Here is a 14,212-nt window from a genome sequence, read left to right on the forward strand (position 1 = left end):
GAGCTCCCTCTAGTGGTGACTGTATAAATCTGTATGTAGTGAGCTCCTCCTAGTGGTGGCTGTATAAATCTGTATGTAGTGAGCTCCCCCTAGTGGTGGCAGTATAAATCTGTATGTAGTGAGCTCCCCCTAGTGGTGACTGTATAAATCTGTATGTAGTGAGCTCCCCCTAGTGGTGGCCGTATAAATCTGTATGTAGTGAGCTCCTCCTAGTGGTGGCTGTATAAATCTGTATGTAGTGAGCTCCCCCTAGTGGTGGCAGTATAAATCTGTATGTAGTGAGCTCCCCCTAGTGGTGACTGTATAAATCTGTATGTAGTGAGCTCCCCCTAGTGGTGGCCGTATAAATCTGTATGTAGTGAGCTCCTCCTAGTGGTGGCTGTATAAATCTGTATGTAGTGAGCTCCCTCTAGTGGTGACTGTATATCTGTGTGTGGTGGCTATAGACCGTTTTACCTCTGTATTTATTAATCGTTTTGTCGCTGTTTTGATCCCGCAGCCGGATTCTGACTCCACAAAACATTCCACCCCCTCCAACAGCTCCAACCCGAGCAGCCCGCCGAGCCCCAACTCCCCGCATAGGAACCAACTGACGCTGGACGGCCTGGACCAGTCGGCCTGTGACGCATAGTGGGTCCCTGCTGGCGCTCTCTGTCCAGAGATGTCACCTGTCGAGTGTGTCGGTCCCACGCAATAGTGCCAAGATGTGTTGCACGGACGTCCCCTACCTCTCTCCCCCAACACGCACCCCCCCCACCCCATTATTGTAGATACAACGTAAAGAAAAAAGGGGGTTTAATATATGTGATGGAGCTTTTATATGCAAATGAGTTGACCGTTTCTAATATCCGTTCCACTGATAGGAGGTTTTTATTTTGTACATTTTTTTTATATGATTATCGCCCTTTTTGTACGATGCTGCTAAATTCTGGGACGCAACAAAGGAAATGACGGAAGCTGCTGCCAGGGGTGACGGGCGGACGAGGAAACGAGCAAACTAGGAATAGGATATTTTTTGTATAGGAACGTGTAGATTGATATCGGGGCGTCTCCAATAGGAGAGGAGGAGCAGCGGTCTGCGACTACCACCCCCAGCATGCTCCGGCAGCCATGCAACTACCACCCCCAGCATGCTCCAGCAGCCGGGAAGTCCGCAGCCCGCCGGCCCTATAATAATATTCTCACAAATCAGTATTTAAAGCCTAATTCTTTTTAATGAAATTGCGCCATAATTCTGCAAAATACGCAAGGAAATGTTTTTTAATTATTGTTTTTGCTCTTTGGTGCCGAGTTGTACATTTACCCGCACACAGTAAAGGCTCCGCTGTGCCGGACGCTCTGCGTCAGATGGCGGCGCTCGTGTGCCGGACGCTCTGCGTCAGATCGCGGCGCTCGTGTGCCGGACGCTCTGTGTCAGATCGCGGCGCTCGTGTAGATCGCGGCGCTCGTGTGCCGGACGCTCTGTGTCAGATCGCGGCGCTCGTGTGCCGGACGCTCTGTGTCAGATCGCGGCGCTCGTGTGCCGGACGCTCTGCGTCAGATCGCGGCGCTCGTGTGCCGGACGCTCTGCGTCAGATGGCGGCGCTCATGTGCCGGACGCTCTGCGTCAGATCGCGGCGCTCGTGTGCCGGACGCTCTGCGCCAGATCGCGGCGCTCGTGTGCCGGACGCTCTGCGCCAGATCGCGGCGCTCGTGTGCCGGACGCTCTGCGCCAGATCGCGGCGCTCGTGTGCCGGACGCTCTGCGCCAGATCGCGGCGCTCGTGTGCCGGACGCTCTGCGCCAGATCGCGGCGCTCGTGTGCCGGACGCTCTGCGCCAGATCGCGGCGCTCGTGTGCCGGACGCTCTGCGCCAGATCGCGGCGCTCGTGTGCCGGACGCTCTGCGCCAGATCGCGGCGCTCGTGTGCCGGACGCTCTGCGCCAGATCGCGGCGCTCGTGTGCCGGACGCTCTGCGCCAGATCGCGGCGCTCGTGTGCCGGACGCTCTGCGCCAGATCGCGGCGCTCGTGTGCCGGACGCTCTGCGCCAGATCGCGGCGCTCGTGTGCCGGACGCTCTGCGCCAGATCGCGGCGCTCGTGTGCCGGACGCTCTGCGCCAGATCGCGGCGCTCGTGTGCCGGACGCTCTGCGCCAGATCGCGGCGCTCGTGTGCCGGACGCTCTGCGCCAGATCGCGGTGCTCGTGTGCTGAGCTTTAGGTGTAATGTAAACTTTTGTCTTAAAGGAAAACGTGTTCACAGTGGCCTCTGGGGGTCTATATGCGCGCGGCGGGGGGGGGGTCTCCTTTCTAATATGGCCGACGGTATTGCGTCAGATTGGAAAGGTGCTGCTCCAGTTACCACTTAACACCTGCTCTACTCCAGTCACATCCAAAGCTGCATCTGTCTGTACTAAATGCGCTCTGCTACTTATATACTCTGGAGGGGACATTTTGGAATGGAGCAGAACGCTGCAGCTCTGGATGTGAGCGGAGCAGAGAAGGCATTTCCCAACCATTAAGTGATAACTCAACCAGCCCATTTCCAAGCTGACAAGTGATGAAGTTCCTGAAGATCCAGATAAATGTGTGTGAAGTTAATTAACAATAGTATTCAGGTTTTCAAAAAAAAATATATAAAAGAATCTAAAATATTGTGTAAAAATGAATGGTGCGGCTCGTGCTCCGCTCGCGCTCGTGCTCCGCTCGCACTCGCGCTCGTGCTCCACTTCCTGACACTATTCCTACTCTTGCAGATTCATCCCCTCTGTGAATCAGTCTGTGATTACACTACAGAAATATATATATTTTTTTTTATTAAGTTTTCAGAAGATCCCGCCGAGGACGGAGCGTTTTTTAGTTGCGATCCATAATGGACCATGGAAATTTTTTCACTGCCATTTGGTTGTTCAGGTTTTTGCTTATTTGCAGTGAATCATAATGTGCGGCTTTTGGAAGGTTTTTTTTATTCTTAATTGTGACGACCACAAAATTTCGAGCCAAGTTTTTTTTTTTTTTTTATTATTTATTTTCTCTCCAGCACAGAGCGGTAGCTTTCATCCTAAGCTGCATGAGGAGCCGCGAGTATCGATCGCTTTCCCGCGTATATGTTGCTTCGGTGGCGCCCCCCCCCCACATGTATATTTAATCTTCATGCTTCCTTGTATAATACTTTCTATGAGCCGCGGCCGTGCTCCACCACGAGCTTGTTAGTGCGTTTCTCCTTTGCGCTCGTGGTCGCCCCCTGTCGTCGCTGTCATTACTAGCGTGCCTTTCGTGCCAATTCTGACAGTCGGATTGTCATTAGGTTACTCTTCCTCGGTTCCTTTGGGCTAATGATGATTTTTCTGATACACTGTATAGGACTTGCACTTATTTTTAAGTTTTTAAAACAAAAAAAAAAAAAGTGCCGTCTCCGAGGACTTCTGTTGCGTGATCGGTCGCCCCCCCCCCTATGGGCTTCAGGCTGAGGGGGGCCGCCCACACACTACTGCTTATGGAGGGGCCTGGTTTTTACTTTTATGTAATTTTTTTTTTTATGTTTCTGTAATTATAAATTGTAAGAATTATTATTTTTTTTTTTTTAACATGTGACCTGTTAATAAATCCGCAGTGAGCAGTCAAATTCTGGTCTGTCGTGACATATTACACGCGTCCTTTTCTGTGTATATCTGGCAAACGAGGGGAAACCTGGAGCAATCACCGTGGAAGACGTCTGGAGCCTTTTTTAAAATAAAAAAAAAAAAATCACTGATTTTAATTCCAAAAAAAAAATCCCATCTAAGAGGAAATGTATTCTGGTTTTTCATATGTTGTCTAAAATTTAATGTAACTTATTAATAAAAAAACAGAGATCTAGTTACATTTTGTGGTTTTGTTCTGATGTCCTTCCTCTTCAATTACTTTTACACTTGGGTCTTGGCTGCCACTTTCACGGCTTGTGGGGGTCTCCCGACTCGTATAACAACATATCTGACGTTATACAGTTCTGATCCAGAGACCCCCGGCCAGTTTGGACACAACATGTGAGAGACTGGTGAGTACAGCTGGGGGAGCACACACTTAATCCAACCTTTGTTACATATAACATATCAGGAGGAGTCACAATCCATAATGTTGGAGAGCGATTGCTATTCATGCACTATCTAGAATGGCCATTGTTTGGTCCAGTAAGTATTGGGGTGGGGGGGATAGTATGAAGGAATCTTGTAGTGACTTTCAATTGAGCTAAAATCCTGGAGAATTAAAGGTGTAATCATCATCCTTGACTATCTCATGGCCAAAGTAAGTCAATTCCACCCATAAAAATAGTCTTAAAGGGATTGTCCAGGCTTAGATCATCAGCGCCATACTCTGTGTAGTGGCCATTCTTGGTACTGCAGCTTGGCTTCTACCGAAGTGAATATGGTCTTGTGTACGGAGCTGTGCTTTTCAGGGTCTGTATCACCTCTTATCAGCTGACTGATGCAAGTCTGAGACCCCCGCTCATTCTTGGATTAAAGCGACAGTTACTTTTTACCAAAAATTTGCTACTTTTTTTTTTTTTCCCATGAACCGAGCGTGAATGATCCGTGCGACTGCGAAGGAAGCAGATTTGTCTCAAAATATTTTATATGTACTATTGACTTGTGAAAGAAAGAGGGTAACCGTCGTTTTAAGGGCAATGTTTTTGGGGTCTGTACAAAGAGGAGGAACATCTCAGCAAAACAACAAATTTCCTATAAAACCCTCCATTAGCAGCTGCTGCGCTCAGAGGAAACAAAATGCTGTAACCTGTCTCCTCTCTGAATTTGTTTTCAGGTGTTGCTGCAAGAAGTTTCATAAAGGAGCACTACTTGTATTTCCTATTCTTCGGATAATGACAATAGGAATCGGCTCTGGGCAGATTATGATGGTTTTTTTTTGCATTAGGAAAGTTCTAAATTGTTTAATTCATTTAAATGAGACACGTTAGAGAAGATATCAGGAAATGAGCGCGTAAACCAAACTTTTCCTGTAGCTTTATATTAATATTTTATACAATGGACTATTCATTTTCAAAAATTAGCATTTTTTCAAACATGCGTAACCCAATGTAATGATCCTGTTATGTACAGATGACTTTTCAGCTGTCAAATCAAAGCTTAAAGACCCGATGGCAAAATATCTATTTATCTTAATACAAATTCAAAAGCATCAATAGTTTTGTGAATGACACGTTGCAAAATCTGATTTTCACAACCCCAATTTTTTTTTTTTTGACAAATTATATATCCAAATCAAATGCAGGATTGGAAAACTGAAATTGTGTTTCCTGCAGCGTGACGTTCTGCCCGATGTGTCTGCTGCAGCCTCCAGTCTAAAGCAAGGGAAAAGCAAAGGGGTTAGTCTGTTGTAGGAAGGGTCTACTGGGAACATGGCGGCTCGGGGGTTCGCACGCTGCTCTGGCAGCTCCTGGTTTCATTCCCATCAGCGATGTACTGATCTATAAACGCTCTCTTCTACCTTGTTTAAATACTGTCACTTGCATTAATAGTTTGGGGGCCACAGAAGAGAATATGTCACAACTTTGCAGCTTTTATAAAGTAACTTTCTTGTTACTGAATCCATAGATTCTCTTTCTTTGCCCCCCCCCCCCCCCCCATAAAGTCTGATGCCAACAAAAGTGCCTCCCAAATACAGTAAGGTACCCCCATGGTTAATTCCTCCACACAGATGGTATAAGGACCCTACTGTACTCAACCTCAACTCCTCTGCCATATGGTGACCCCAACACCGCCCTCCATACAGTATTATGGGCACCACAATTTATGTTTAAAAACAAAAAGTTCCCTTCTGCCCGCTCCGGTCTGAGGTGAGAGTTGTGTAGTGGGCGCCATGTCGTGACATTGTGTCTGCTGTGCTCGGAAGTCAGATGGGAGAATGATGGAGATGGAGCGACCGCTGATGATCGATCTTTCACTGTTCTTTACAACTGTATTGTCATCTGGGATGCTGATAAAGTTGAAGGTGCAATGGGGGTGGGTTGCTGGCACTGTGTCCCCTTGGCTCATGGGCCCCATAGCACCATTGGTGGTGTAGGGTGGAGTAAGTGTGTTGATAGAGTCCAGTGTGTTTCATAGTTTTATAGGTTGAAGGCTGACACCAGTCCATTGAGTTGAACCTATAAGCTAACATGGATATCCAGAGGAAGGCAAAGATGCCTTAAGGCCGATGCTGATGGGCCCAGTTTAATATAAAACTTCCTTTCCAACTTCACAGGCGGCAATCAGACAAGTTGCCGGGATCAAGAGCCCATCACAAAATCTAGTTGTCCTAACTTGTAATGTTATTTTTTACGAAAAGTGTCCCGGCCCTGTGTGCACTTAGTAGTGAATCCACCATTGCAGATCATGTGAAAGTGGAGTGATTGGAGAGTGAATGGTGTCAGTGTGGAGTGTGATTGCCATGTGCAGGAATCCCTGCCCCTCCTAAGGACTTGTCTGCTATCAATGGGGTGAAGTATTTGTCTCCTGGGGATTTTCATATGTAATTATAAGTTGTATAAAGCTTGCTCTAGTGGTCTCTGAGTGCAGCCTGTCTAAGTGCAGCTTTTAAGTGCACAGCAGAAATATATCACAAATAGACGGGAAGAGCCACTACTGATCAGTAAATGCACTTTCAACATGTTAATTTCCGCCCTTACACAATCTGCAGCACTAATCCTTACACTGCTTCCCGATCTCCAAAGCCCAGCACACTCCAAGCAAAATTGTACTTCATCCTCCCTCCTACATCCCCCCCCTGACCTCACCTGCAGACCCGATCCTTAACCTCAGATCAGATCTACTAAAACGCAAAACCAGCCAGACAATCCGTTACTCTCCTCCTCTCTCTACTCCTCACTGCTTGGAATATATCCCCCAATCATGGACCTTCACAGCTGATACCACCCAGAAAATCGCCCTCCTCTCATTCCACACCTAGAACCCAACACAATCTCTGCAACATCAAACCTATTCCTTCTACCCCCAATCCACCACACCCCATCTCTGTAACACCCAGTCCATCTGCAATAAGCTCCATGCCATTCATAACCTATCCTTCCTGGGCAACACTGAAACATGGCTGACACCCTTGAACACAGCCTGACCAGTGGCCTCCACTTCACCCGCACTACTCTCCCTGACAATAGGCCTGATAGAAGGACAAAGATCCTCTCCTCCAACAACTGCACCTTCAGCCCAATCCCACCTCAACACTCCCTCATCTCTTCTTTTGAAATGTACTCTGTCCATATTTATTCTCCCTCAAATCAAAAAGTAGCAGTCATATACAGACCCCCCAGGTCCAGCCGCTTCCTTTATTGACCACTTCTACACATTCTCTCTGCTGCCATTCCCATCAGCACTGACACCTACCAGCCTGCATCCCACAACCTCTTGACCCTTGCTTCATCCTTTGGTCTTACTCAGTGGTGCTCTATAGCCACCCACATATACCCTCTCTTCACCTGTCTCTCCCCCTATCTGACCACCATCTACACACTTTCTCATCCCTGTCCTCACTTCTCCAGAAACTAACACACTCCCACAAAAACCTTACACACACACTCTGACTCTAGCACTGTCCTCCATATCTTCACTCCACAGCACACAGTACCACCATTTTCTACAACACCACACTGGCATCAGCTAATGACTTTGTGGCCCCTCTCATGCATGTCAGACTGTGACTAATCAATACACAACCCTGGCACTGTAACCTCACTAAAAAGCTTTGCCAAGTGTCCAGGGTTTCAGAGCAGGGTTGGAAGAAAATTCTCAAGAACTCTTCACCACAGTCAAGTCAGCCCTCATTTCTGCTAAACAAGGCAACTTCACAAGCCTCGTATCCACTTTATCCCACAACCCCAAACAGTTATTCAACACTTTTACCTCGCTCCTCTACCCTCCACTGCCTCCATTGCTGCAGAAGACTTCTCCACACGTTTCAAAATTAAGGTCAACCTAACAAGGCAAATCTTTAGTACTCAACCACCACAACCCCTTTGTATACCAGAACAATGCCCTTTCCCTCATAACATTCCTACCCACCATCACTGAAGGTGACCTTACTCATCTCTCTAAATTGCACCTCAACACTTTGGCACTTGACCCCATCCCACCTCCTCCCCAAACACACTCCCACTTATCCCAGCCCAAACCCATCTTTTCAACCTTCCCTTCTGCTTTCACACATGCCACTATCACACCTATCGTAAAGAAGCTATTCCTCAACCCAACCTCTGTCCTGCTGATGCCCCATATCACTGCTCCCAAAACTCCTCAAGCAGCATATCCACACTGAACTTTCCTCCCACCTAGCGCACTCTTTGACAACCAACAATCCAACTTCCATTCCCATCATTCCACCAAAACTGCCCTGACCACAATTACTAACGACCTACTTACAGCCAAAGCTAACAGCCAATTCTCTATACTCCTCCGTAACCTGTCCTTTGTGTTTGACACAGTTGACCACGGCGTCCTACTACAGATCCTCTCTGTCTTTGGTGTCAAAGACCTCACCCTCTCCTGGATCTCCTCCTACCTTTCTAACCGCACATATAGCGTCTCCCACTCCTACACTACCTCCTCATCCCACCCTCTCTGTTGGAGTCCCTCAAGGCTCTGTTCAGGGAGCCTTTACTCTCCTCCATCTTTACCCTTGGCCTGGGACAACTCAAATTCCCATGGCTTCCTGTATCACCTATTCGCTGATGACACTCAGATCTACCTCTTTGGCCCAGACATCACCTCTCTGTTGTCCAGAATCCCGGAGTGTCTATCAGCTATATCCTCCTTCTCCTCTCGCTTCTTCAAGTTCAATGTGGACAAATCTGAACTCATTCTCTTTCCTCCATCTCGCATATCTTCCCCACCTGATCTTTCTATCACAATAAACAACATCACTCTCATGTATATGAAGTCCACTGCCTCGGAGTAACCCTTGACTCTGCCATGTCCTTCAAACCGTACATCCAAGCTCTCACCACCTTCAGTCGCCTCCAGCTCAAAAATATTTCCAGAATTTCGTCCTTTCCTCAATCTACTAAACTGCTTGTGCATGTGTGGCACCCCAGGGGTCTGGTTCCCACAGTAATAGCAATATTACGTCTGTGAGCAGGTGGGAGGTTTCCTGGTCAGACATCCTGTGCATGCCACACCTCCTGCCCAGTCCTGGGAGGGGAAGAACTTCCCCTATATAAAGCTGGGGCTGAGGCAGGGTTAGTGAGTAGAGAAAGAGCAGAGAACACAGACAGAGACACAGTCTGGTCTGTAGTGGAGCAGCTTTAGGAACAAGAAAGATCAGGAGCTCTGTGGGAGCTGTGCTAAAAAGAGATCAGGGGCTGGAAGCTGTAGAGCTCGCCCTGATTGAAGAGTTCTTACCGGACCCGGAGTCCGAGGCTGTGGGGACTAATCCTTACCCAGCAGCAGAAACCGCCCGGCAGGGGATTTCAGGTCCTCTGGCCAAGAAACCCGAAGGCACGGTCACACGCAAGGGACCAGCACCGCGACGTGGAGCGGAAGTTACCAAAAGGCCCCGAGTCACCGGCCATACGGGTGAGCACCACACGGTACACTCAGGGACGTGGGCTACTTTTACCCGCCTCTAGCAAGGTAGCCAGAAGAGTACGATTAGTTGGGGAGGCCTACAACTCCGCCTGGCCAGGGGAGATCCCATCAGCTCACGGACTGACCAGGCCCCGATCGCTAGCCAGTACTCCGGGAGGGTCTACCTTGTCACCAGTAAAGACCCAAAACTACACCGCACCGTCTCTGAGTGGTTCCTGCTACCCCCCTTCAAACACGTCGGCTGCCCTGAGGCCATACCCCTCCCGTTGGGGGTTCTACCAGCTACGCTGCACAACCTTACCACTGGCCTCAGCGGTCTGCCCTGCAGCGGCGGCTTCATAGCCGCATTCAACGGGTGGCGTAGTCGAACACCGTACCATCTTCTGCTAAATACTGCCACTCAGTTTGACTCCCTGGGCACGGACCGGGTCACCGCCACGAGACTACTACCCCTATCAGATCCGGCTCCGGGTAGGCCCCCGCGTGCGCGACGCTACTCAGCACAGGCCCAGGGGCGCGTCAACTTTGGCGTAGTCGGCAGGATTACGTGCCCGCAACCACCGGGTACTGCGTGCCTGAAAAAGGGACTTTTAAACTTACCTGTGGTGAAGATTCCCGCCATCCGGCGCCATCTTCTGCCTTCTTCCCGCCATCCGTGAAGTTTTCCCGCCATCCGGCGCCATCTTCTGCCTTCTTCCCGCCATCCGTGGAGTTTTCCCGCCGTTGGACGCCATCTTGAAGACGCCGCGCGGGAAGAAGAGGGGCGTGGACTCCGAAAAGCCGCGAGAACTGAAGCCCCGCCTCACGTCCGGACGTTGCGTAAGGTCCTGGAAGGAGCCCAGCAGACGCGCGACGGAAGGTCCTCGACCCTGACGATCCACTGCGGAGCCGCGGCCTACGGAAGAGGATCATCGCAAGGTAGGCCACGGTCCACTAGGGGGGAGGAAGATGTCGGATACGGAGGAGAGCTTCACTGCCACAGCCACCGCCAGCGCCGCCGCTGCTGCGGTCATGCCTTTCACCATGCCCTATATCCCGGGGGCAGCCTGGCTACCCCAGTACTCAGGGGAGTCACATACCCTGAATGACTTTAGAGAAAAGCTGGATAGCCTCTTCCAGGTGTACCCCCTCACAGAAGAGCAAAAAGTGAGCATCCTGGTGGCCCAACTAACCGGGGCAGCCCAAAGGGAGGTAAAGTCCTGGCCACCTGGGAGAAGGACTGTCGCGGGGATACTAACCCGGCTGAGGGACACCTTTGATACCCGCACCTCAGACGAGATTAAGCTCAGATTCTACGGGTGCAAACAGCGAGCACATGAGAGTATAAGAGACTATGCTTTAAACCTACAAGAGGCCCTGAGAGCCATTAAGCAGACCGACCCTGACGGCGTGGGAAACGAGGACAGGCTGTTGACCGAACAATTTATAGAGGGACTATATCGCAATGCCCACCGAATCCAGTTGCGGGCAATGGCCTTACAGGATCCTCATCTGGACTTTGCACAGTTCAAGGACAGAGCCATCCGGGTGCTCCGAGAACCGGCACCGGGTGGCGTTGTGACCCACAGGCGCCCTATTACCGCTTACCACCAGGAGGCGGCGCCCTTGTCGGCAGGGCCTGTGGGAGCTGACGCGCAGGCTTTGAACAATGACCCGGCTCCAGACCTGCACCATCAGGTCCAAGAGCTAGCTAAAAGCGTAGCTGCGCTAACCCGAACTGTGCAGTCTTTACAGGTTGCTGCTCCAGGGAAGATCCAGCTGGCATCCGGACCGGAGGACATCCCGTGGCGTCGACCAAGGAGGACCCCACCGGCCAGAGGAAGACCCAGCGACCGATACAACGAGGACGGACAACCCATCTGCCGCCGCTGCAATCAACCTGGACATATGGCAAGGTACTGTCCTTTAAACTGGCACAACCTGGGGTAGAGGGCCAACCCCCAGGAATAAGATCACCAGGCCCATCAAACTGGCGTGACAAATACGTGGGAGGACGTCCAGTCTTGCCTGTAGTACTGGATGGCATTCCTATGAGTGCCCTACTTGACACCGGGTCACAGGTCACCACCATCCCGTACGTGCTCTTCAAACAGTACTGGAATGACTCGGATATAACCCGCTACCCTGACGACGACTTGAGTATCATCGCCAGCAATGGTCAACCCGTGCCACAGATCGGATTCAAAGAGATGACCATTAAAATCGGTAGAGTCGAACTGGCAGCACAGGGACTGATCATTGTAGACATTGACAAGCGCGAGAGTCACCCAAGGATAACTCTAGGAACTAATGTGATTGAAAATTGTCTTGCAGAGGTGATTTTCATTTTACAGCAGGTTGCCAAGAACGCCAGCTCCGGCCAGCAGCGAGTGCTCCAAAAAGAGATCCGGGCACTGATGCGGCGGCAACAGGTGGAACTCTCCGGTGGTGAGATAGGAAGCGTGAGAATGTGTGACCCTTTCCCTATTGCCATGCCCCCGAAAAGTGAAATGATGATTTGGTGCCGGGCAGCTATTGGTCTGAGAGGTAGAGATTACCAGGCAATGGTAGAACCAGTCTACTCAGACAGTAGGCCCACCATTTTGACGGTACGGGGGGTGGTTGATGTACGCCATGGGAGGGTGCCCGTTCGCATAATAAATATCGGGAAGAGGGAAGTATACCTGCCCCGGTATGCCACGCTAGCCAAATTGTATACCATCGACCAAAATTCTGTACAGTCAGTGGAACCCTTGCCTCCATCTCACCCAGAGGAAGGTAACGGCTCTAAGAAACCAATGGAGGACTGGTGTCAGCAACTACATTTGGGAACTGACTCCACTCCCTCACACCAGAAACAGGGAGTCTATCGGGTGGTTCAAGAGTACGAGAGAGTGTTTAGTAAACACCCGTTAGACTTCGGGCGAGTAAAGGGGGTAGAACACCACATCCCCACGGGAGACCATCCTCCCATAAAGGAGAGATACCGACCCGTACCCCCTGCACACTACCAACACGCCAAGGGGATGCTTAGAGACATGAAGGAGGCTGGAGTAATCAGGGATAGCTGTAGCCCCTGGGCAGCTCCACTAGTCTTGGTTAAAAAGAAGGACAACACCATGAGAATGTGTGTAGATTACCGGAAAATCAACCGTATCACACACAAAGATGCGTACCCCTTACCAAGAATAGAGGAGTCTTTGGCTGCTTTAAAATCTGCTAACTTCTTCTCTACTTTGGATCTCACTAGCGGGTACTGGCAGGTTCCTGTAGCAGAGGCGGACCGGGAGAAGACCGCATTCACCACCCCGATGGGACTTAGCGAGTTTACCTGCATGCCGTTCGGACTCTGCAACGCACCAGGAACCTTCCAACGATTGATGGAATGCTGTCTGGGACACCGAAACTTCGAGACGGTCCTGTTATACCTGGACGATGTCATCGTCTACTCCAAGACCTACGAGGACCACCTGAAACACCTGGCAGAAGTGTTCGAAGCCCTGGCAAACTACGGCCTAAAGGTGAAACCCTCCAAGTGTCACCTCCTGAAACCAAAGGTGCAGTACCTGGGACACGTGGTGAGTGCTGACGGAGTGGCTCCCGACCCTGATAAGATCACCGCAATTAAGGAATGGCCAAGCCCCTCCAGCGTAAAGGAAGTGCGGCAGTTCCTCGGGTTGGTAGGCTACTACCGAAGATTCATTCCCGGTTTCACCAAAAAGGCAGCTCCTATGCAGGACCTCCTGATAGGCCAGTCCAGGAAGGCCAAGAACCAGAAGCCACCCTTCAGATGGGAGAAGCTGGAAGAAGAGTCCTTCCGCCAGCTGAAGATGGCCCTCACGGGGGATGAAATCCTGGCGTACCCTGATTACAGCCAGCCCTTTATCCTCTACACCGACGCAAGTAACATCGGGCTAGGAGCCGTACTGTCCCAGATCCAGCAGGGGAAAGAACGGGTAATTGCTTACGCCAGCCGAAAACTGCGACCCACCGAAAGAAACCCTGAGAATTACAGCTCATTCAAGCTAGAGTTCCTGGCAGTGGTGTGGGCAGTCACCGAACGCTTTAGGCACTACCTTGCCTCTTCCCGGTTCACCGTGTACACGGATAACAACCCGTTGACACATCTGGACACTGCAAGACTTGGTGCCCTGGAGCAGAGATGGATGGCCCGCCTGTCCAACTATGAATTTACGATCAAATACCGGGCAGGACGCTCCAATACCAACGCGGATGCCTTGTCCAGAATGCCAAACCTACCGGACGTAGGGGAAGATCCAGAGGAACTGGAAGAAGTTGAACTCCCCGCGTTCCACCGTCATGGGACTATCCAGTATTCCCACCGTGTAAGGGGTAAGCAATCCGCTACGTTTAACCCCTTACCTCATTACAACTGGGCGGAAACGCAAGACAGTGACCCCGCCGTCCGACTGGTGAAGGAGATGCTGACTCAGCCAGATGCCCGCCTTGACCCAGACGCTCCGGAGGAGGCCAAGCAACTGTGGGTTGAGAAGAGTCGACTGTTCCTTTACAAGGGGAAGTTGTGCCGCAGAATGGTTAACTCCCGGACGCATGAACTGATCTGGCAAGTAGTGGTGCCAAGAAGAGACGCGGCTATGGTACTGGAGGCATACCACAACGGAGCTGGGCACTTCGGATGGAAGAAGCTGGAGTTCCTGCT

General features: G+C 50.6%; 2 protein-coding genes across 9 annotated transcripts in view; one reads left to right on the forward strand and one right to left on the reverse strand.

Moving 5' to 3' along the window:
- The window catches only part of CDC42BPB (CDC42 binding protein kinase beta), a 76,810-nt gene extending 72,975 nt beyond the window's left edge, over positions 1-3,835 (forward strand). For all 8 annotated transcript variants that reach the window (XM_073638368.1, XM_073638369.1, XM_073638370.1 and 5 more), the window contains one exon: positions 500-3,835. In XM_073638368.1, coding sequence (XP_073494469.1) covers positions 500-631 — 132 coding nt within the window. In that variant the 3' untranslated portion in view covers positions 632-3,835. The remainder of the gene's footprint in view (positions 1-499) is intronic.
- The window catches only part of AMN (amnion associated transmembrane protein), a 70,736-nt gene continuing 59,884 nt past the window's right edge, over positions 3,361-14,212 (reverse strand). The window contains exon 12 of the mRNA XM_073638377.1: positions 3,361-5,315. Coding sequence (XP_073494478.1) covers positions 5,223-5,315 — 93 coding nt within the window. The 3' untranslated portion in view covers positions 3,361-5,222. The remainder of the gene's footprint in view (positions 5,316-14,212) is intronic.

The sequence above is a fragment of the Phyllobates terribilis genome, unplaced genomic scaffold (genome assembly GCF_046119375.1).
Source record: "Phyllobates terribilis strain yellow unplaced genomic scaffold, ASM4611937v1 Scaffold_7__3_contigs__length_470593459, whole genome shotgun sequence".
NCBI lineage: Eukaryota > Metazoa > Chordata > Amphibia > Anura > Dendrobatidae > Phyllobates > Phyllobates terribilis.